Genomic DNA, 23970 nt, shown 5'->3' on the forward strand with positions numbered 1-23970 from the left:
ATCTGGCCCTGGACTCTTGTTTGTGGGAGATTTTTTATTACTGATTCAATTTCTTTACTGGTTATGGGTCTGTTCCAATTTTCTATTTCTTCCTGTTCCAGTTCTGGTAGTTTATATATATGTTTCTAGGAATTTATCCATTTCTTCCAGATTGCCCAACTTGTTGGCATATAATTACTCATAATATTCTCTTATTATTGTTTGTATTTCTGCGGTGTTGGTTGTGATCTCTCCTCTTTCAATTGTGATTTTATTTATTTGGCTCCTTTCCTTTTTCTTTTTGATCAATCTGGCTAGAGGTTTATCAATTTTGTTAATTCTTTCAAAGACCCAGCTCCTAGTTTCGTTGATCTGTTTATTTTTTTTTAATTTCATTATCATTGATTTCTGCTTTAATCTTTATTATTTCCCTTCTTGTGCTGTTTTTGGGCGTTATCTGCTGTTCTTTTTCCACCTCTTTTAGGTGTAAGGTTAGGTTGTGTACCAAAACTGCAATCATCAAAGACACTATGGTGCTGTCACAAAACAGACACAAATCAATGGAACAGAATAGAGAACCCAGAAATGGACCCACAAATGTATGGCCAACTAATCTTCTACCAAGCAGGAAAGAATATCCAACAGAATAAAGACAGTCTCCTCAGCAAATGGGGCTGGGAAAACTGGACAGCGACATGCAGAAAAATGAACCTGGACCACTTTCTTACACCATACACAAAAACAAACTCAAAATGGATGAAAGACCAAAACGTATGACAGGAAGCCATCAAAATCGTAGAGGAGAAAGCAGGCAAAAGCCTCTTTAATCTCGACCACAGCAACTTCTTACTAGACAGGTCTCCAGAGGCAAGGGAAACAAAAGCAAAAATGAAAATGAACTATTGGGACCTCATTAAGATAAAAAGCTTCTGCACAGCAAAGGAAACAATCAACAAAACTAAAAGGCAACTGACAGAAAGGGAGAAGATAGGTACAAATGACATATCAGATAAAGGGTTAGTATCCAAAAATCTATAAAGAACTTATCAAACTCAACACCCAAAGAGCAAATAACCTAGGGAAGAAATGGACCAAAGACACAAACAATTTTCCAAAGAAGACATCTGGATGGCTAACAGACACATGAAACAAATGCTCAACATCACTCGTTATCAGGGAAATACAAATCAAAACCACACTGAGATACCACCTCACACCTGTCAGAATGGCTAAAATGAACAACTCAGGAAACAACAGATGTTGGTGAGGCTGCAGAGAAGGGAAACACTTTTGCACTGATGGTGGGAATGCAAACTGGTGCAACCACTCAGGAGAACCGTAGGGAGAGGTTCCTCAAAAAATTAAAAACAGAGCTCCCCTACTGCACTACTAGGTATTTATCCAAAGGATACAAAAATGCATATTCGAAGGGGCACATGCACCCCCCCTCCAATGTTTATAACACTGCTATCAACCATAGCCAAATTATGGAAAGAGCCCAAATGTCCATGACTGATGAATGAAAAAAGATGCGGTATACCTATGTGTGTGACACACACTGGAATATTACTCAGTGATCAAAAAGAATGAAATCTTGCTATTTGCAACAATGTGGACAGAACTAGAATGTATTATGCTAAGCGAACTAAGTCACAGAAAAGATAGCTATCATATGATTTCACTCAGATGTGGAATTTATGAAACAAAACAGATGAACATAGGGGAAGGGAAGGAAAAATAACAGGGAGGCAAACCATATGGGACTCTTAAAATACAGAAAACAAACGGAAGGTTGCTGGAGGGGTGTTGGGCAGGGGGATGGCCTAAATGGGTGATGGGCACTGAGGGGGGCACTGTTTGGGATGAACACTGGGTGTTATAAGTAAGTGATGAATCACTAAATTCTACTCCTGAAACCATTATTACACTATATGTTAACTAACTTGGATTTAAAGGAAGGAAGAAAGGAAGGAAGGAAATAAGCTGCAGACATACTTACGGCAGTCTCCTAAAAATCCATGTCTGGTTGGCCTGTTCTGAGGTAATGCTTATGCAACTAGGCTGGAGATTGAGGAAATGTATTAAGTCAAGCTTATCATATAAGGCAGGGCTTTGACAATCAAAGTGCGTTTTCTTTTTTTTTTTTCTTTCTTTCTTTCTTTTTTCTTTCTTTCTTTCTTTCAAAGTTTATTTGAGAGTAAGAGTGTGCACATGCGTGCATGAGGGGGATGAGCAGAGAGAGAGAGAGAGAGAGAGAGAGAGAGAGAGAGAGAGAGAGAGAGAGAGAATGCCAAACAGGCTCTGCACTCATAGCCCAATGCAGGGCTCGAACTCACGAACAGTGAGAAATCATGACCTGAGTCGAAATCAGGAATCAGATGCTTAAAGGACTGAGCCACCCAGGTGCCCCTCACAGTTCATTTTCTTTCAGACTAGTTCAATTTCCAGCTTCATAATGTGATTCAAAGGAACTCACAGACTTGCTAATTTAAGACAAATTGTTAAGTTCTGTAATTAAGTGGGTCCCAGTATTTCTTCTTTAAGGTAATAGCTACCACTTTCAAACTGGGAGGATTTAACAGTAAATGCAACAATGACTGCAAAACATGGACAAAACCTAATAAACTAAAATTGCAAGGTCCACAAACATTAGGTCTACCCAGCAAACATGGAGAAACAATAATGAGCTCAGAAACGCTAGGAAGAAAAGACAAACTTGAGACCACTTGCTTTGGGGATCTTGGGTGACTCAGCTGGTTAAGTGTCCAACTTTGGCTCCGGTGGATCTCATGGTTCATGGGCTTAAGCCCCTCGTCGGGCTCTGTGCTGACACCTCAGAGCCTGGAGCCTGTTTCAGATTCTGTGTATCCCTCTCTCTCTGCCCCTCCCCCACTCACACTTGCTCTCAAAAATAAACTAAACATCAAAAAAAAAAAAGGCAGTTGCTTCATGTGCTGAATTAGCACATGCAAAGTGCTGTATACCAGAAAAGGCTCATGCAGCACAATAATGCCTTATCTTACTGGAATATGGTGTTCTGCCCTCAGTGCCCCAGCAGCTTCCTGCATTTCAATTACAGGGTATACATCGAATCTTTTCCAATAACGACTCTCGAAATTAAAGAGCCAGATGGCTTAGCTAGCTTATTACCAAACAGGAGACATCTGCTATGCAAAACACATCAACAAATATTTCCTGTTAAAAAATGTGGCAGTAGTCCCTTTATTAATAATATTTCTATGTGGGGAGCCTGGGTGGCTCAGTCAGTTAGGCGGCCGACTTCGGCTCAGGTCATGATTTTGCGGTCCGTTGAGTTCTAGCCCCGCGTCGGGCTCTGTGCTGATAGCTCAGAGCCTGGAGCCTGCTTCATATTCTGTGTCTCCCTCTCTCTGGCCCTCCCCTGTTCATGCTGTCTCTCCCTGTCTCAAAAATAAATAAACGTTAAAAAAAAAAATTAAAAAAAAAATATTTCCATGTAATTCAGATCCACTTCCATGTGATCTAAACTATACTGAGCTAGAAATACGCTCTCTCTTATAAACAGAAAAATACAGCATAATAAAACTAACAGAACAAGTAATATTGTAAATCTATTGAAGCTACAGGCTCACTCTGGGGAAACCAGTAGCTTATTTAGGGACATAAAAAGTCTGTCAAATGTGGAAGAAGGAACACATATGGTTACCTCTGTTCCCTCTTAAAACCTACAAAAACGAAAGCAAACTCTGATGCTCGTCAGGATAAAGAGAAAGAAAGAACAGCAGCAACTGAGACATGGTAGCGCAATCAAGAAGCCTGTTCACGCCTCAGAGCCCTGAGGGAGCTCGGGACTAGAGGCATCAGATGAAGGCCTTGAGGCAAGGGTGAAGAATGGGACTGACATCAATCTGGTGAGGAGCTCTTAGGTCCTCTCTTCTGTTCCGTTCAGTCTGGCAGTTACACCGCCTGATTCTCCTATTCCAATAGCAGATGGCTAGGGTTTCTTATAGAGAAAATGAACCCAAGAGTCTCCAGAATTGGAACCTCAAGCAACAGGAGAAGATGGGAAAGAGATGCTATACTGAAAAAGGGTGGATTAAACAAGCCTACATACCCAATGGTGAACATGCCCACACACCTTGCGTTATACTCCCACCTTTAGCGACGTTCTCAGTAGGACAGAATTTTTATCTTTAAGAAACTGACTGGATCTAGGGAAAACACCCATAGAGCCTAACATCTTGGGGTATTCCAACAAAATAAAACTGATCCCTGTTCAGTCCTATACAGTGAAGTCACCAGTTGTCAAATTCCATCCAAACAGGTGGTCTTGTCAATCCCCTTTGTAATGCTTCATTCTTAGATACAAACAGACAATAAACATCGCTTGACACGTGAGAAAGGCCTCTTACATAAAAGTCAGAAACCAGAATAAATGGAAAAAAAAAGGAACAGAGAGGAAAGACAGACAATATAATAAAAAATCTAAAATAAAAAAAAACAAACAGAAAAAACAATACTGTAAATGTGCAGATGGGAGTATTCCAAGGTGAGGTTTCATTACTTTAAAGCTTATTATTTCTCTTTGGAAATAAGAAAACAGGCATTTCAGCAGTCCACATCTTCAACTGTTAATGAGGCACTGAAGGAGAGATCCACTCTGCTCCAAAGAAGTTCCCAGAAGAATCATAGTGGGTCTTCCCAAACCTCACTGAAGCCTAACTGAATCAAAGGGGCCTGCACAGACCCTGGGAACCAGCAGCAAGCTTCTACTTTTTTTCAGACTTAGAGATTTGCCTTGTTACTGTGACTTCCCCATATTCCAGCCCAATAGCCCTGTCTCTGCCCCTGAGGGAGCAGGATGGGGAAGGCATGTAAATGACTTAAAAAAAAAAACTGAGGTATAATCCACCTCTTACCTATAATTGAGGTAAAATTAACCCTTTCTAAGTATGCAATTCAGTGGTTTTTAGTATATACACAAAGTTGTGCAACCATCACCACTATCTAATTCCAATTAAAATAAACCACTCCTTGATTCCGCCCAATCCTTATCAGCTGCTCCTTCCTCTGTAAGAACACAGCCCACTGCCTTTCTATCTGTAACACAGCAAGAATCATAAGCACTTTGGATTTACTGGGTATTGAATCATCTGACAAGACTGCATTTCATTCCTTTGTGTGCCCCTGATGCCCACTGCCCAACATATTTTCTCTTTGTGGTCAGACACCTACTCCTGTTCACACCCGTATTTTCCATATTTCCAATAGGATTCAACAGACATTTGCTGAAATAACTGTAGGTACTTTAGAACTTATCTTACAGAAAACATTTACCATTCCTACATGCTATCAAAGTGTTCACTAAAAAAAAAAAAAAAAAAAAGAAAATCAGTATTTTAAAAGAAATACAGCATCTTATTTTCAGTTTTTATAATAATTATCAATAGCTTTTTGCATACTTTAAGCCCTGAGCACCCCGCCCCGTGAGCCTATGAGCATTCATCAACATCCAGATATGATTAATGTAATACTACTAATGTCTTGGTTAGACAAAAAGAAAATGGTAACTTACCTTCTCTCAATCACCCTCCACAGCTGGCGCCAAAAGTCCAAATTTCTTTCAAATGGAGTCAATAGTAACTTTTGTTCCTCTTCTAGCCTGGCTTTAGAATGAAAAGTTTATATCTTTGCCAGATTATAACTGATGGTTTCCAGTAGTATAAACACTCAAATTAATTGCATTAAAAAATAAGCTCACACACACCCCCCCACACACGCACACAAATACTATCAAATTGTTTTTATATACTTTCTACTGAGTCAATATGAAAATCAAATTTGAAATTGTATACTTAATCTATTTAAGCCCTGGAAGTTTAGCACACAAAATGACATTTCTCCCACGCACCTCTTTCTGGAGGAATGCTCAAGAGAGCGGTGATGAACTCCAGGATGACTAATGGCTACAGAAGGGTATGAAAAAGAGAGAAGGCCAGGAATAGAGCAGAGTAATCAATTTACCATCTCTGGGCAAAGATGCATGAGTACCCAGCAATGCTGGTTGCACAAAGAAACCGCACTTATAAGAAGAAATCTACCATTTCCCTTCTAAAAGAATCAAGCCTTCAAAATGCAAATAGTGCAAACACACCAAAATGTCAGACTCAGAATTTCAAGACAAATCTTCCTATCTTCTAATACTCACCGGACAAGCTGACGTCTCCATTCTAGAAAGTTATCTTTCTCTGCCTGTTTGAGTTCTTCAGGACTAGTGTTTTTGTCCCACTTTGGTCTGAAACAATTACAGAGGGAAAAAACAATCCACGAGTTACCAAAATAAAATGGGATTTGGATTTAATAATGACAGCTGAGAAAAGGAAACAGGCAAAAAGAGAACACCAAATTAAAAATTTTATACTCAGGGGTCTTGTTATGCCTTATAATGTCCCACATTCTTGTTCAACTCACCTCCGTGGTACACTCAGGAATTGTTTGTTTTTTTCATGGAGTTTCTTAATTCTCTGGCTCTCCTCAAAAGACAGCAGTCCAGTTCTAGCCTCTGGATGCACAAACTTAATATTCAGCTTCTCTGTTTAGAGAAAAGAAAGTACTGTTACTGAAGTGACAACATAGATAGTGAATACTGATCACTACCTGCAAAACTAAAAATACAGTACCTAAAACAGAATTTAAGCTTGATTTAAAAAAAAAAAAAAATGTTTATTTTTGAGAGAGAGAGAGACAGAGAGAGAGCATACACAGGGGAGGGGCGGAGACACAGAATCTGAGGCAGGCTCCAGGCTCTGAGCTGCCAGCACTGAGCCTGACTCAGGGCTCGAACCTACAAACTGTGAGATCATGACCTAAGCTGAAGTCGGACACTTAACCGACTGAACCACCCAGGTGCCCCTTTAAGCTTTCTTGATTTAGATATCTCCAGCCTTGGATAAATAATTTCCAAAAAAGGAATGAAAGAAAAAATCTTGGGGCACCTGGGTGGCTCAGTCAGTTAAGCATCCGACTCAGGTCAATCTCACGGTCTTGAGATTGAGCCCCATGTTGGGCATGGTACTAGGCGTGGAGCCTGCTTCAGATCCTTCCCCTCTCCCTCTGCCCGCCTCCTTTGTGTGTGTGCTTGCTTGCTTGATCTCTCTCTCTCAAAAAAAAAATTAATAAATAAAAAATAAATAAATAAATAAATAAATAAAACAAAAAACAAAAAAACAAAAAAACCTTTACTAAAGCTTTCAAAAGGTCAACCATCTTTTCAAGTACTAATTTTATAAAACTCTATATACTGAATGCGTTTCAAGGAAGCAAACCGTAAGAGTGGGAAGGGACTACAAAGATTCAGCACAACCAATCTCATTTTACACATAGAGAATAATTAAAGACAATAAGAGTGGGTGGGGAAGCAAAGATTCAGCAAAAAGACTCACTCCAGTTAACACCGGTCAACTACTACACAGCTACAATTTATGTAAGATATTTATGACGAATGCCCACAATTAATGCTGCGTAACAACTGAAAGGAATAAAATAAATGTCAAGTTCATGTATAAACTACGGAGAGCCCTGCTCTAGGGCCCTATCCCCCCAAGTTGCTCTCGGCCTCTCTATTTCACCACACATAGCCACCTAGTCTCCATGGGCAGAGGATTCCATTGAGAGAAGCCAGTTAAACTTCTTACCTAATTGCTAAGGGAAGGTCCTATTCAAACACAACAGAACACCTTTAGGAGTGTTCCTCTTGACCTTCAAGCAGAGTGCTACCTGCTACCCGTCAGACTAACAACACCATCTATGACCTTGGTCTGCACACTCCAGTAACATAGAGTACGGTCCACCCAACCATTACTGTCATTCATGCCATCTTCAACCAAGTCAAAACACACACCCCTTTAGCCCCATATTTGGTAATTCTTTCTCCTTCCAATGGTGATCCCCCACCTGACGTTCCCACTTTGCTGTGTCTAACCTCTGTCCATGCCTCTACCCTCTTGATTCTTTCCTCTTTTCCCAGTCCCACATCCAGTTCAAAGCTTCATTTCCTTCCTTATTTGGCTAAAACCATATGGTACAACCACCCTCCAACTCAACATTAAAATTCCTTACTCTACTGCACCCGCTACCAAACCTCCTAACCTTAAAAAAGCCAAGTATCCCTTCTGATTTCAGTAGCAATGCTCTCAGGGTTGCTGCAAGTAACACAATACAGCCACTTGTCTCTGAACTGTTTTTACTTACAACACTTCTGACACCAAATGGGTGCATTTTTCCACACCAGCAACCAGCTCTCCAACTCTGACAACTCGATGTCCTACAATTCCATCATATTCTGACACTATCAAGAGTTAGTGTCACACTCTACAGGTTTAAAGGCTCAGTCCCACAAGACTGTTCCACTTCAGATGCCAAGTCTCTGAATGGGCTTTTATTGCACAGGTACAATTGATTAAATCACTGGTTACTGGTGTTTAGCCTAATCTCTAGCACCTCTTCTGAGGTCCTGAAAATTGCAACCCATAATCACAGGGTTGGTTCCTACTGCAACCAGCCCTGCGTAGAAGCTACCTAGGGACCCACAAGTTCCTCATTAGCATAAACTCAAAAGTTAATAAATTGTAAGGGGATTATTATGAGTAACAAAAGACACTCCTCTCACCCCTGACTCAGGAAGTTACCAACAAGGGTTTTAGAAGCTCTTGTATCAGGAATCAGGGGGTGAAGACAAAATATATGTTACCACAACATCACATTTTCTCCTTATTTGCTGAAAACAAGGAGTGAGCACTACCTGTGCCATCTTTTAAAAGTAAAGAGTTCCCAAAGAACATTTAGCATTTGTCATTATTCTGCAATCCTCTGTTAGGTCAGGAACTCACATGAAAATGTACTTAAAAATCACTGATCATCAACCAATCCAAAAACATACGCGTGCGTGCACACACATGCACGTAAATTTAGCATGCAATCTGCAGGGTCCACACACAGGTGAGATATGTAGTTTCCTGGTTAAGAATCCCTATCCCTGTGTGTCCAGCAGTGTCTGCAGGCTACAGAGAATTGAAACAAAATTCTATCACCTCCACATTCATTATTAAGGGAAAGGAAGAAAAGGTATAAAATAAATTATTTTTTTTATTGTAGAGAGAGAGAGAGTGTAAGCAGGGGAGAGGGCCAGAGGGAGAGAGAGAAAAATGTACGAAATAAATTTTAATGAGAAATTTTAATGGAATTTGAAAGGTTTATGTAGGCACTATGTAGGCACACTTGATTAAATCACTGCCCTTTATGATTGGCTTCATCTCCAGTCCCTCTCCCCTCCCCCAAAGGTGAGCCCCATGTCGGGCTCTGTGCTGACAGCTCAGAGCCTGCAGCCTGCTTCAGATTCTGTGTCTGTCTCTCTGCCCCTCCCCTGCTTGCTCTCAAAAATAAAACAGTAAAAAAAAAAAAAATTAAAAATTTTAATTACACAATACATAAACTTTCCTTGTAAAAACATTCAACAATAAAGTAAGGCAAACATTCTCTATAACCAACTCCCAACCTTCTGCCCACCCCTACAAACTTGGTTCCCTCCCTTGAGATTATCCATTAAATGTGTGGGCGTCCAAGTTTTTTCCTAATACACACATACATATATAAATTGGTCATATTATTTTCTTAACGTAAATGGTACCACACTATATGGGCTCGAACTCATGAACTACAAGATCATGACCTGAGTCAAAATCAAGAGTCAGGACACTTAACTGACTGAGCCACCCAGGTGCCTCATCTTGGGTCTTTTAGTGTAACAGGTCATGGAGATCCATCACTTTAGTATCCAGAAACTTACCTCATTCTTTTTAACTGCCACAGAGTATTTCAGTGTGTTTATACCACAGTTTAGCCATTTTCCCACCTATTGAACATTTAGGTTGTTTCCAAGTGTTCATTGCAAAAATACAGCATTATCTGGGAACTTTTGAGAAATGCAAATTCTCAGGCTCAACTCACACCTACTGAATCTCCAGAGGAGGGGCCCAGGAATCTGTTTCCTAGGTAACTGTGATGCTCACTAAAATTTGAGAACCACTGCTCTAGGACAAGTATTGAAAAGTGGAAACACCAGGTCATGAAATATGTACTTTAAATTTTTATCCTGTCAAACCAAATGTATATTCAACCTCTCTCTGCTCACTCTCACCCTATAACCTATGCATAGGTTTATTAACCTTGATAACTTTTACACACACACACACACACACACACACACACACAACCTCTCTGCCACAGTCAAGTACCTCAAAAGAATACAACACGCTCATTAACTCGATTTCTTTACCTTCCTTTTTTTTTAGTTTTTAAAATGTTTTTATTTTTGAGAGTGAGAGAGACAGAGCATGAGTGGGGGAGGGGAAGAGAGAGAGGGAGACAGACACAGAAACCAAAGCAGGCTCCAGGTTGTCAGCACAGAGTCTGATGCAGGACTCGAACTCACAGGCCATGAGATCATGACCTGAGCCAAAACTGGATGCTCAACTGACTGAGCCACCCAGGTGCCCCACCCACCTCCCTCTTTTTCTACTCCTTTTTCTCTCTCCTCCAATGATGGCTCTACCTCTCCCCACTCTTCTTCACTCACTCCACTCCCTTCCACAAAGTCTGGTTTATTACATCTCCCTAGTAATCTTGTTCCAATTTTTTGTGCCATTCTTCTACTACTATTTCTGTCTGGCCTGCTTTTCTTGCTGGACAGTCATTCCTCTTCAAAATCCATCAGTGACCTTTCAAAACAATGAAATCTAAAATCATGTTTCATACCTGCTTAAGCCTCTAGAAAGACTCCTTTAAAAGCCCTACTTTTCAATATTTTTAATATTTAAAGCCTTTGCTGGGGCGCCTGGGTCAGTTAAGTGTCTGACTCCTGATTTCAGCTCAGGTCATGATCTCCCGATTCGTTGAGTTTGAACCTTGCATCCAGCTCTCTGTTGACAGTGCAGAGCCCGCTTGGGATTTTCTCTCCTTTTCCCCCACTTGCTCTCTCTCAAGATAAATACACATTAAAAAATAAAATAAGATAAAACCCTTGCCCACCTCCCTTGTGTTTGCTCATCACATCCTGTGTCTGTGTACTTCAAGCACCTGCCAGGCCAACTTCTAGCCATTTTGTGAACAAAGTAAGCTGCTGCTCACATCTTAGCTGGAGTCCTCTGCCTGCTCACGTATACTGTCCTGTGTCATCTCACCCGTGTCACCCTTTGAGACTCAGCCCAAGCATAGAGCTTTTCTTGAGTGGCCCCAGTCCTCTTTCAGACAGAATGAATACTAACTACATCTTTTGTGATCCCATTGTTTGCTACAGACTTCTTTCATAGCACCTAAAACAAAAGTTGGCAGAAATAAAATCATCGTATTCAACGTTGTACTCTCAGTAGCCAAGACAATCTCTGATAGTAGCTGAAGCCCAATAAAAGCATCTAAACAAATCAATGAATTTGCTAAACAACACAATAACACTTATCATAATGAAAGAGCAATAGATATAGTTTATAATGCTACCTCTGTGCTTAGAAGACACATACAAAAAAAAAAAAGAGGACAGCAGTGACTAAAACAGATTACGTGCATGGATAATTCACAACCCTGTGTCAACAAGTACTTTAAAACACAATTCAAACTGCCTAAGTAACAGCACCAGGCCCAGGATTTTGCTTCTAACTATGGTATCAGAAAACATTTTCTGGGGGCGCCCGGGTAGCTATCGGTTAAGCATCTGACTTGGGCTCAGGTCATTATTTCGTGGTTTGTGGGTTCGAGTCAGGCTTTGTACTGACAGCTCAGAGCCTGGAGCCTGCCTGGGATCTGCCCTCCCCCACTCACACTCGGTCTCTCAAAAACGAATAAACATTAAAAAAAACTCTCGTTCTTTGACTCTCCCCCGCTTGCACTCTGCATCTCTCTCTCTCTCAAAAATAACCAAACTTTAAAAAAAAAAAAAAATTTTCTGGAAAGTGCTGGTATTGTCCACCATAATGTTGACTGGTCTTTATCCCACAAGAGATTGAGTTTTTTGATATAATGAGGTACATAATCTGAAGGTGTTTTTAGACTTAATTTTATTTTATTTTTTATTATTTATTTATTTTTTAACGTTTATTTATTTTTGAGACAGAGAGAGACAGAGCATGAACGAGGGAGGGTCAGAGAGAGGGAGACACAGAATCTGAAACAGGCTCCAGGCTCTGAGCCGTCAGCACAGAGCCCGACGCGGGGCTTGAACTCATGGACTGCGAGATCATGACCTGAGCCGAAGTCAGTCGTTCAACCGACTGAGCCACCCAGGCGCCCCTAGACTTAATTTTAAAACTGTGGCACATCCTGAACCTCACAGCTTGATTCTACTTGAGTAGAAATTCCCACGTTCTTCTGGGATATGTGCCTCTGCTTAAAGACAGCTCATTTATGAGTTTATTTTTAAAGGTTTATTTATTCGAGAGGTGGGGGGCAGGGAGAAAGAACCAGTAGGGGAGGGGCAGAGAGATGGAGACAGAAGAGCTATTAGCACAGAGCCCGACGCAGGGCTTGAACTCACAAACCATGAGATCATGGTCTGAGCCAAAGTCGGACACTTAACCGACTGAGCCACCCAGGCGTCCCTGTTTATGAGTTTACTAGGGTCCACAGAACACTTCCAAGCAGACATATTTGTACCTAGTCAGCAAAAATGGAAAGGTGACCAGTGTCCCATGTACTCAGAAATAAGCCACTTACCAGCTACGAACTCTGTCCCTGCAAGTTCTGCAGTTGCAAGGAAGTCATCGAGGGAACTCTGTTCAGTTACTGACTGAAGATTAAGACGACCCCAATCGTAGCCATCATTGAGCTCACTTGTGTGCAACTATGAATAAAACACAGGGTAAATAAGACAGCTGCTCTCTTCTGCCTCTGACGTTTGAAGAAACTTTACACTCCCAAGGAACTATTCTGTGGTCTTGAGAGTGGTGTCAGGCCCTTTAGAGTCAATATTAATACTGGTTAACACTTAAAAGAGCACTTGTTTACCTCTTAACAGGCACTTTCCATTCACTATTTCATTTAATTTTCAAAACCTTTTGAACTAAATTTTATTAACTCTATTTTACTGATGAGGAAACAGTCTTGAATAAATAAAAATAACTTGCCCAGAGTTGCTGCTAATAAGTGGTAGAGGTAGGATTTGAATCCAGACTGTCTGATCCTGGCCGATGTTGTAGAAAATTTTTGATGGAGACCCACAGTAAAAAATACATGTTTAGGGGCGCCTGGGTGGCTCAGCTGGTTAAGCGTCCGACTTTGGCTCAGGTCATGATCCAGCAGTTTGTGAGTTCGAGCTCTATGTCGGGCTCTGTCTGTGATGACAGCTCAGAGCCTGGAGCCTGCTTCTGATTCTGTGTCTCCCTCTCTCTCTGCCCCTCCCCTGCTCATGCTCTGTCTCTCTTTCTCTCTCTCAAAAATACACAAACATTAAAAAAAAAATTTTTTTTTAACATGTTACAAAGTCCTCCAAATGCTGTGATCCGCAGAGTGATACAATTCTATGCCATTCAGTAGGGCAAAATAGAAACAACAGAATCCTGAAGCAGACTTACCTCATCACATGTAATACACTGATACTTTGAATTCTATCCTGTTGGGTTAAAAAACCAGTAGATGGGACTTACATAACTAATTTCCAGGAGCAATACAGAGTTTGCTAAACACTATTCTAGCCACATGCTCAGCACAGGTACAAATAAATTGCAAAGTTGAAGGTTAAAAGATTAGGTGGTCTAAGGCCACAGGCCAGCAAAAAAAAAAAAAAAAAAAAAAAAAAATCAGAGTAAGGATTAGAATCCAGTTTAGAACTCATATTCAATCTTCTTACCACTTCCTAAAGGATATACAACAAATTCCTTCAAAATCAATGAAAAGTTATCAGTAATCTACGGAGTAACTTGGACCTGCTGATTGTTGCAGAGCCCTGTATGCGTTTACTCTGCCCAGGGAACGGATGGGAGTCAGACGGTGTGAGAGTGGCTCGCAGGGAGTTAGCACTAGGGATATTTTTTATTTTAGCGTAGGTTCTTACGGAAAACCAAGTGAATCTCAAATACCTGGGAGTATGAGTAGACCAAACAAGTCAAATTACCTCATCCATTTTTCAAGGATCTTAAAATTATGTTCATCCCCAGGCCCTGGGAAATGTTAGGCCAGCTCGCCACATTTTGGAGATTCATCTTCCAAAGCGAAACACTTAGGGAATAATAAGGATGCAGCAAGCATCTGCGTTATTTTGTTATTTCTGGTGGCAAGCAGCCGCTCCTGGGGTTGTTGCATTCTTTGAACAACACCAAAATTAGTAGCTTTTCTGTCTTTCCTACTCAGAAACTCTCAACGTCCCTGGCATTCGAGATCCTTCAAGTTCTCACAATAGCTTCACCATCACACCAGCCCTCCCTTCAAGCCTCTACCTCTGCGCCTTGCTAGAAGGACTGCTTATCGGTCTGACAGTAACTTCCACCAACTCATCTTTCACACTTGATCTTAGCCAAAAGGCCGAGAAGCGATGCACCAACTCATCTTTCAAAACCCTACTTCGGCGTCACTTTCCCTAGAAAATGTTCCTGTGACCTTTGACCCCACGCGGATCTCCTGACTAGAAAAAAAGGCTTAGAGAGAGGAAAAGCTCTGTGTTACCCAGGAATCGGCGTGACGGTGGTTACGGCTCCGCTGAGTCTTCTGGCGAATAAGGGCCCGGCCGAGAGTCCCGGCATCGGGCGCTCTTCTGCGGCCCATGGCGGCACAACACTCGCGCCAGGCCTCTCCGCCCGGCACGCGCGTTTTCCGGTATTCAAGAGCTCGATCCCCGGAAGTGACGTATCAGCGAGCCCAAGTGGTGGAGGCCCGAGTTGAAGAGAAAACGGAATAACTTGCTCAAAACTGCCCTTTGTACATCTCGAGTTGCCACTATTATAAAATATAAATGTGAAAATGGCCTCATAATTGAACTTCTATGACTATATCTGCGAATATCTCAAATTTGGATAAAATGTTTGAATTAAAAGAATGGTACTTTCCAGATTCGTGCGTTGATCTTTAGCGTCCGGCGAGGAACTAGGAGACCTGAAAAAATGGCCGCTCGTATTCTGGGTCCTAACTCCGCCTCCCAGCTGTTTTTTGTCATTGAAGAGGCGGAGACTTACAGCCGCGCGAAGAGGCGCTGTTTCCTGGCGCTGGTTTTCGGCCTGCGTCTGGAGGTATGGTCTGACACCTTCAAGTCCGGAATCTAAGTAGTTTTTGTTTACTTAGTCTTTCCTAGCTGCGAACTGGGGAGAAAATTCCTTGCCTCGATGGGAGTTCGGAATGGAAGGATGACTGTTTCCAGAATTTGGCAAGGTTGCATGGAGAGCCCACAGGATCTGACTTTAATGAGTTAAAAAAAAAAAAGGTTCCACTTAGAATTGCATTAAAATTTCCTAAAATTAAAGTGAAAACAGTGCCGGCTCCACTCTTTGCGGCCTGGGCTTTTGATCCTCACTTCATCGTTAATTTCCCAAAGCTGGGAATGTAGAATGCTGGGTTAGAGTTGTGTGGGCGCTGGGCGTTTTACCTGCATTTAATTAATTGTGAGAACCACCTCAGTGTTACCATGCTCAGAGAGGAAGCTGCTTGCTCAAGTCATAGGTGGAATTTATATGGTGTCAGGAGTCAAACCCACATGTCATCAACTACCTTATATGTTCTTGGGGAGAGGGAAGAATGAGGGTTGTGAGAGGGCATTTCAGAACCCAGTGCTCCTCAGACTTGAACATACCTGTGGATCCTCCCAGGAATCTTGTTAGCAAGCAGTTCTAATTAATAAGGTCTGGGACTTGGCCCAGTACTCTGTACTTCTAACAAGCTTAGGGGTGGCACTGATGCTAACGTTCTGGTCCATTGGCCACACTTTGAGTACCAAGAGAAGTCCACTCCCTTCCTGTTCACATGAAGGCGCTGAACCGTCTAAAAAGTCAATCACAGCAAGTTAGGGGCATGCAAAGCTGGGACCATACTGCCCACCCATCTTTGGATTCCCAGCCCACGTGTGCTACACCTCACTGCTGACCCATACTGAATTGAAGTGAACTTTGGGAAACAACCAAAGGATCGCTGAAAAGCCATGTAGTAGTTGACTTCAGGAAGTCAGTGCCCACAGATCAGTGAATGAATGCATCAGAACATGGTTTCTCCCATTTCCTAGGGTAGAAACGATATATCTTTAAAGAACTTGAACATAATCTCTAGAAGTAAGTTATGGGAAAGATCCATGGAGGAGAATTAGCAGACAGTTCCTGGAATTCTCTTGAAGCTGAGTGGTGAAAGATAAAACTAACTCATAAAGCAGGATTACATGGATTTTACATTCTTTTTTTAAAATTTTTTTTAATGTTTATTTATTTTTAAGAGAGAGACAGAGGGTGAGTGGAGGAGGGGCAGAGAGAGAGGGAGACACAGAATCTGAAGCAGGTTCCAGGGTCCAAGCTGTCAGCATGGAGCCCTACGCGGGGCTCAAATCCATGGACCACGAGATCATGACCTGAGCTGAAGTCAGACACTTAACCAACTGAGCCACCCAGGCGCCCTGGATTTTACATTCTAATAACAACAGTAGATGATATGAAGAAGCCTGCCATCTCATTACTAGAACTCAATCAGGAACTTGGGATTTCTCCCTCGTCTCCTTTTCCAGATTTTGTCATCTCCAGAGATTCAGTGAAAGCAAACACTTTGGGTTCCTGTTGTCGTTCTTCTCACGTTCTTCTCCAAAATACCTTAACCAAGTAAAGTGATCGTTTAATCAAGACTAGTAGAGAGTCAGACACTGGCATTGTAAGATTATCATAGCAGCAGCTATTCTTGGCTGACAAATAAGTAAGGCATAAATAATTCTAATATTTCCCTCAAGACATTTCTCAAATCTACCACTGAAAAAGAATGACCCGGGCCTCAGTTTTCTTATGTGTTTAATGGGGATAATAATAATTCCAGTCCTGCAGAGGCAGCAAATGAGATACTGCTGAAAGATCATTGCCTGGTAGTTTTGGGGGTACCACTTTTCACAGCTGAGCAGGTAATAGGTAATAAAGCTGAGCAGGTAATAACCACCCCCCCCCAACAACTGGATGATGCAGGTAATAGTTCACATGTATAATTGACCCATGTTGTGGGATGATGAGGTCAGTTCATTGAGAAGAAGGAGGAGGAAGGGGATTGAGGGTGCTGATGAGATAAGAGTATGGGGTCCAGACTTGGAAGAACAAAGCGAGATCAAGTGGGGAGTGATGATAGTGGTGGTGGAGGGTGGGGCAAGGCGCTGGCTGCAAACCAAGGGAGGGGTGTTGCAAAGATGAATCAGCCCAGGTCTCTGCCGGCCAACTGTAGAATCCATTCCTCCCACACACACCAGGGAACCACACGACCCAGCCAAACTCCTCTCATCACGACAGTGGAAATGCTCATCCACCAGGCCTGTGCCTGAAAACTGGTCAGATTCTCCTGATTCCCCGCATAGCTGAGCTCTTCCGTTGAAGCCAAGATTCTCTGAACAGCTGACCTCTGGAGGAGGTTGCATTGATTTTGATTCATAGCCAGCTTCCAAATAGCAACAGAGAGCGTTCCTCGTTGACGGTGTTGCATAACACTTGATTTACTGTGGCTAAACAATGTAGTCGCGAGCCCTGAAACCCACACCCAAGGAACAAATTTTGGAGTGGCTCTCCACTCTCCATCTCTGCACTGCTGTGCCTCTGGGTGTCACATCTGTCCAGGGAGGGAGAAGGGAGAGTGGGTGGGTTTCTGGTTTTAATTTTCACCCCTTGGCCAAAAACGTGTCAGTGGCAGAAACCCTGTTCCAAGGCAGGCTTGCTGCCCTGCTTCTCCCTCTCACCCATTCTCTACATCACCTCATTCCAGAAGGGCATAAAGGCGGTTTGCATGAGGCTGAGAGTTGTGAAAATAGAAGTCTGGCGGTCTCCACAGTCACTGACTCAATAAGGAAAACTCCCTCCGGTTGTCTGCCATTCTCGATTTATCTCCATTGAAAATGGGCGGATTCTTACACATGAGTGAGTTTCAATAATCTAGCAGCCTTTTATTTGTGGTCATTATCAGTGATTAACTTAAATCACTTCAGTCAAACATTGATTGCCTGCTTGTGCAAGTCATTCCACGCGGAATGAAAAGTATAAAAGACCTTTTGCTTTGGTGATAAATACTGCAAGATTCTACATATACTATATTTGAACCTGTGAATTTTCTACCAAACTGTTTTATGCAGGATATCCAGGGTCTTTTACTCACAGATGACTTTGTAATTATTTTGTCTCCTCACAACAGTCAAGTGAGAAAGGGAACTTTTATTATTCTGAACTTTTAGTTGTAGAAATTGAGACCCAATAAAGTGAAGCAAAGAGCAAAGTGATTCACTCCTCAACATAGGAGAGTAGAAATAGAATTAATAATAGCCAACTCTAGGGGCGCCTGGGTGGCGCAGTCGGTTAAGCGTCCGACTTCAGCCAGGTCACGATCTCGCGGTCCGTGAGTTCGAGCCCCGCGTCAGGCTCTGGGCTGATGGCTCAGAGCCTGGAGCCTGTTTCCGATTCTGTGTCTCCCTCTCTCTCTGCCCCTCCCCCGTTCATGCTCTGTCTCTCTCTGTCCCAAAAATAAATAAATGTTGAAAAAAAAAATTAAAAAAATAATAGCCAACTCTAAAATCTGCAGATAGAAAGTGCCACGTTTTCCCCATTCATTCATTCATTCATTCATTCATTCATCATGAGGCTCTGGGGAGTCAGCACTGGACAAACACCCTGCCCCCATGAGCTTACATTTTGGTGGTTATCAGACTGCAGAGGGATTCATCCAAAGTTAAGTTGCTCAGGTCAATGGTGGAGCCATGAACCACGCCACCAGTTAGACCCTACTCTACCAGGATGGCCTTCTGACCACTGGGATTTTACTTTTGTTTCTAAATGTGACCGCTCCCCTTAAATCACTTGATAAGTACACTGAGAAGTGCTGGCATGTCGACTCGGATGGTGAGGGAATGAGAAAAAGGTGAAGGAAGTGTTACCAGCCTCAGGAAAGGGGCCCCCAAGACTGTGTGGGGGCCATTTCTGTTTATGGGAAGGACTGTCGTCGGGAAGGGAGAGAAGATGGCTCTGAGTAGACACAAGGCAAGCAGAACTAGAACAAATGGGTAGAAAATACAAAGTTGCAATTTTAGTTTCAATTTGTTTGAACTTTCTGACAATCGGGGTGATTCAAAGATGGAGTGGACCGTTTTATAAGGCAGTGAGCTCTCTGCTACCAGGGGTATTCGAGCATAGGATGGATAACCAAGTGTCAGGATGTTCTAAAGCAGGTTCATGCTTCAAAACGGGGGTTGGAATAGATGACCACTAAGGTGCTTAACAGAGTTCTTACCCTGAGAGTTTCCCTTCCCCTTCACACTGCTCTATGTCACCCCGGTATTTGAAATAACAGGGCAACAGCGATGGTCTCAGAAATTGACTGAACATCTGACTCTTGATTTCGGCTCAGGTCATGGTTTGTGAGTTTGAGCCCTGTGTCAGGCTCTGTGCTAAAGGCATGGAACCTGCTTGGGATTCTCTCTCTCCCTCTCTCTCTCTGCTCCATCCCCATTCTCTCTCTCACACACACACGCACACACAAATGAATACATAAACTTAAAAAAAAAAAAAAAAAGAAAGGGTGCCTAGACTGGCAGTAGCAGGGCAGTGCCTTCACCACGTAGCTCTGAGAAAAGACTCTGTCCTGCCCTCCTTGTCACGTGAGTGTGACATCAACTGTGAACCATCAACTAGCAAATTCAGCCATCGTCAGTTACAAATGCTATTATCACAATGGAAAGTGTTAGGGTCCTAGGTTTCTGTTTTTTTTTTTTTTTTTTTTTAACGTTTATTTATTTTTTGGGACAGAGAGAGACAGAGCATGAACGGGGGAGGGGCAGAGAGAGAGGGAGACACAGAATCAGAAACAGGCTCCAGGCTCTGAGCCATCAGCCCAGAGCCCGACGCGGGGCTCGAACTCACAGACCGCGAGATCGTGACCTGGCTGAAGTCGGACGCTTAACCGACTGCGCCACCCAGGCGCCCCCTAGGTTTCTGTTTTTAAGCTAACCATGCAGGGGTTACTGATTTCTCCTCCCTCCAACTTCAGAGGGGACAAACCCATCTGGTTCCTGTCTCTGGTGGTACCGGTGAGAAAGGCTCAAGGTTTCCCTTCTTTTGACTTCTTTCTCTAGCCTTTGCTTTTCTGCCTGGGTTTTGTCTGGGTGGCGAACATCGTAAGCATGCAGTCCATGAAAGGAGGGGCTTCATGGCAAGCGTGTGCCACAGGGACCTCCAGAGTTCAGAGAAATCTACTTGTCTGCTGTTTCTCTCTCACTCCTGAAATGCCCTGTCATGGCCTCTGTTTTCAGTTGAATGGTGTGTCTCAAAAAGATAGATTACAGTGGCGCCTGGGTGGCTCGGTTGGTTAAGCATCCGACTTTGGCTCAGGTCACGATCTCACGGTCCGTGAGTTCGAGCCCCGCGTCGGGCTCTGTGCTGACTGCTCAGAGCCTGGAGCCTGCTTCGGATTCTGAGTCTCCCTCTCTCTCTGCCCCTCCCCTGTTCACGCTCTGTCTCTCTCTGTCTCAAAAATAAACGTTAAAAAAAATTAAAAAAAAAAAAAAAAGATAGGTTATAGTCCTAACCCTAGATACCTGTGGATGTGGCCTTATTTGGAAATAGGGTCTTTACGGATGTAATTAAGTGGAGATGAGGTCATACTGAATTAGGGTGCATCCTAATGTAGTAACATGTGTTTTTATAAGAAGATACAAATTCGGGCACATAGAGAGAAAACACAGAGGGAGAGATTCTGTAAGTGAAGGAACGCACGGATCGCGGCTGCCTGAAGCTAAGAAGAGGCAAGGAACGATGCTCCTGTCTTCTGGCCTCCAAAACTGTGAGAGGAAAAGTTTCTGTTGTTTTCACCCCCCTGTATACGGCGATTTGTTATGGCGGCTCTAGGAAACCAATATAACCTCCTGCAATCTCAGGACTAGAAGGGAATTTGCTTAGGTTACCTACTGGGAGGCCAGGGCCCAGACAGGGGCAGCACCTGGGACCCTCCGTGACTCAGGGCTGGGATGTGGGTGTCTAAGCTCTGGTTCTCATCACAGCAAGTCCCTGCTCAGTTGCCCAGTGACTCACCACAGCTTGGGAGACAGTGCCATTCAAGGCCCTCCAGAGTCTGGCCCTGAGCCAACTTGAACACCAAGAGCACAGGCTTCGGTGATCTTGGGCCAGTTTCTTAACTCCTCCCAGCCTCAGTCCTTTTTCTCTGTATAGTGAAGAGCGTATCATGGACCTCACAACACTCTTATGAGGATGAAACATCTGGATGGATCCAAAGCATTTAGCACAGTGTCTGACACATAGTAGGTGCTCAGTATGCTTGAGTTCCCTGCTTTGGGCCCAGTCGTTCAGAGCTCAGCAGTAACCATCCTCTGCATGGGCCATTTTCTCCCTCTGGACTGTCTCCTGTCTTTGCCCAAAGCAACCTGCCTGTCTGTCTTTCAGTGGAGCATGGAGCCCATTCCGCCCCTCCCCCTTCACTAGAAGTTACCTTTTCCTCTGAGCCCCCAGTACTTTGTGTTAACAAAGCTCAGATCACACTTATTTGCACCTATGTTTCACCTCCTACAGCATACCAAAAGTACCTTTCTGAATCAGTGGACTCAGAAGCTCCTTATAGGTGAGACCGTGTGCATTTCCACAGCACCTAGTGGGGAGAGGCCGGTGCATTAACATTTGTGACTGAATAGCTGTCACTTTGCCCGCTGATTTGCATAGCCTAGCTAAAGATGTGCCAGGCCCACATGCCCAGAGAGAAGTTCAAAAACAAGAGACAAAGGAAAACACAGGTTGCATAATAACCTTTCTCAATGTGAAAACCTCCAAGCATTTACATACACGTTTAATTTCATCGGTACTTCTTTATGCTGTTCTCTGTAAAATAAGAACTGCCACAATTCTCATTGTTTTCCAAGTGAAAATCCCAGAGAGATTAAGGGCCACTGGGCAGAGCGGAGGAGCCCAATGGGCCATCAGACTCTCCTGGACCTGGGCGTGATCTTGACCGCTAGAGAGACCAAAGTCTCACTGTGTAGATCCCAGGTCTCTCTGTGTAGATCCCATGACAGTTTTGCTTGACTTTAACCTCTTTGGTGGCAGTGACAGCCAGTAACAAGGGGACTTTCCATTAAGGGGTCCAGTGAGCAGCAGCTTAGTCAAGTCACAGGGAGAAGTGTTTGGTTGGTGAGAGCTGCACCTGCCCAGTCTGCCAAATGAAGGCATGAGCCCCCAAAACGTAGCCCTTCAGAGAAGGGGAGAGTAGCAGGACATGTGTTCTGTACACTTGTGTATTTAAAGTCTCCAGCTTTATGTTTAGCCGAAGGAAAGTGCCCTGAATTGAGATTCAGGCCACGTGGGTCCTAATCTTGGCTTCACCGCTAAATAACAGCATAGCCATGCATATGCACTCTCAGGACCTCAGTTTCCTCATCTGTAAACCCAGGGAGGGGGTTGACTAGATCGTCCTGAAGGGCCCTTCCAGCTCTGACAGCCTGTGCATATGATAGTCCGATTGCTGTGAAAATAAACACGCGGTTAATGTTTGTTCATTCTACATACTGACTTGGAGGCAGGCATTGTGCTAGGAACTGAGGACAGGAGGATGAATCAAATATAGTTGCTGCCTTCCCAGAGCTCACGGTCCAGTACAGGAGGCAGAGTTAAAGACAATAAATTATGATAAGGCAAGTGCAAAGGTAGAGATACACATAAGGAGCGTGAAGAAGGAGTTAGGGAGGCCGGGCCCTTCTACTGGATGAGATGGTAGCTGAGCTGGCTCTTTAGAAATGAGTAGGCATCAGCCAGGGGAGGGGACAGGAGGAGGTCGTTCCTGTTAGAATCACTTAAGCAATGACACAAAGACAAGAAACAGTTTTGTCTTCATGAGCATGGTGAGAAGCACAGGCCCTCCTCCATGGCTGGAGCAGAAATAAGGAGGCCAGGAGAAGTGGCGAATGAGGTGGGCAGGTGCCAGACCTGAAAATACCCACCTTATGCTGCGAAGCTGAGGCCGCAACGTGTGGTTGGTGGGAAGCCACTGAATGGTTATAATGAGAAGGGTCACCAGGTCAGATGTGTGGTTCAGTGTCGGTGGTGAAGGGTGGGTTTGAGGGGGACAGGTCTCAAGAGAGACTTTCGAGCCTGGGGGAGAGGGGCGGGAGAAGGTGTGGATGCGCTCAGTGAGCGGGTTAGTAGGGACTGGCGCGTGGTTAACATCGCCCTGACTGCCGTGGTTTTCTTGAGGAAGCTGTGCGTGCTGTGCTTGGCTCTGGTGGGGAGTGGGCAGCTTTGGAAGAGTGGTGAGGCCAGAGGGTGCCCACTGAGGAGACCGGGGGAGGAAATGGAATCAGGATAAGAGAGGAGATGGCTGGCTGGGAGGTGTATCGCTGCTGTAACAAATTAACCATAAACTTGGTGTAAATCAACATGGACTTCTAATTCTACAGGCTAGAACTCCAGTGCAGGTCTCACCAGGCTGGAACCGAGGTGTCATAGGCTCTCCTTTGTGGAAGCTCTAGGGCAGGATTTGTCCTGGCCTTTTCCAGTTTCTAGAGGCTGCCTGCACTCTTTGGCTTGTGGCCCCTCCCTCCATCTTCAAAGCCAGCAAGGGAGGGGTGGGTCCTTCTCACATCACAACACATCACTCTGATCCTCTCTCTGCTGTAAAAAAAAAAAAAAAAGAAAAATGGAGATGAGATGCATATACCATAAAATTAACCATTTTAAGGTCAACAATTAAGTGATACTTAGGGCGTTCACAACGTTGTGCAACCACTACCTCTATGTAGTTCCAAAACATTTTCATCACCCCAGAAGGAAG

General features: G+C 43.5%; 1 protein-coding gene and 1 long non-coding RNA gene across 2 annotated transcripts in view; one reads left to right on the forward strand and one right to left on the reverse strand.

Annotated features, from left to right (window-relative positions):
* LSG1 (large 60S subunit nuclear export GTPase 1) overlaps window positions 1–14822 on the reverse strand; it is a 35898-nt gene extending 21076 nt beyond the window's left edge. The window contains exons 1-5 of the mRNA XM_086675043.1: window positions 14665–14822; window positions 12721–12847; window positions 6430–6550; window positions 6167–6253; window positions 5534–5620 (exon numbers count right to left, since the gene is read on the reverse strand). Coding sequence (XP_086531169.1) covers window positions 5534–5620; window positions 6167–6253; window positions 6430–6550; window positions 12721–12847; window positions 14665–14763 — 521 coding nt within the window. The 5' untranslated portion in view covers window positions 14764–14822. The remainder of the gene's footprint in view (window positions 1–5533; window positions 5621–6166; window positions 6254–6429; window positions 6551–12720; window positions 12848–14664) is intronic.
* Window positions 14823–15158: 336 nt separating this feature from the next.
* Window positions 15159–23970, forward strand: part of LOC147577383 (uncharacterized) — a 54442-nt gene continuing 45630 nt past the window's right edge. The window contains exon 1 of the long non-coding RNA XR_015240222.1: window positions 15159–15224. This is a non-coding gene — a long non-coding RNA (uncharacterized LOC147577383). The remainder of the gene's footprint in view (window positions 15225–23970) is intronic.

The sequence above is a fragment of the Puma concolor genome, chromosome C2 (genome assembly GCF_028749965.1).
Source record: "Puma concolor isolate L17-30 chromosome C2, mPumCon1.1.hap2, whole genome shotgun sequence".
Lineage (NCBI taxonomy): Eukaryota > Metazoa > Chordata > Mammalia > Carnivora > Felidae > Puma > Puma concolor.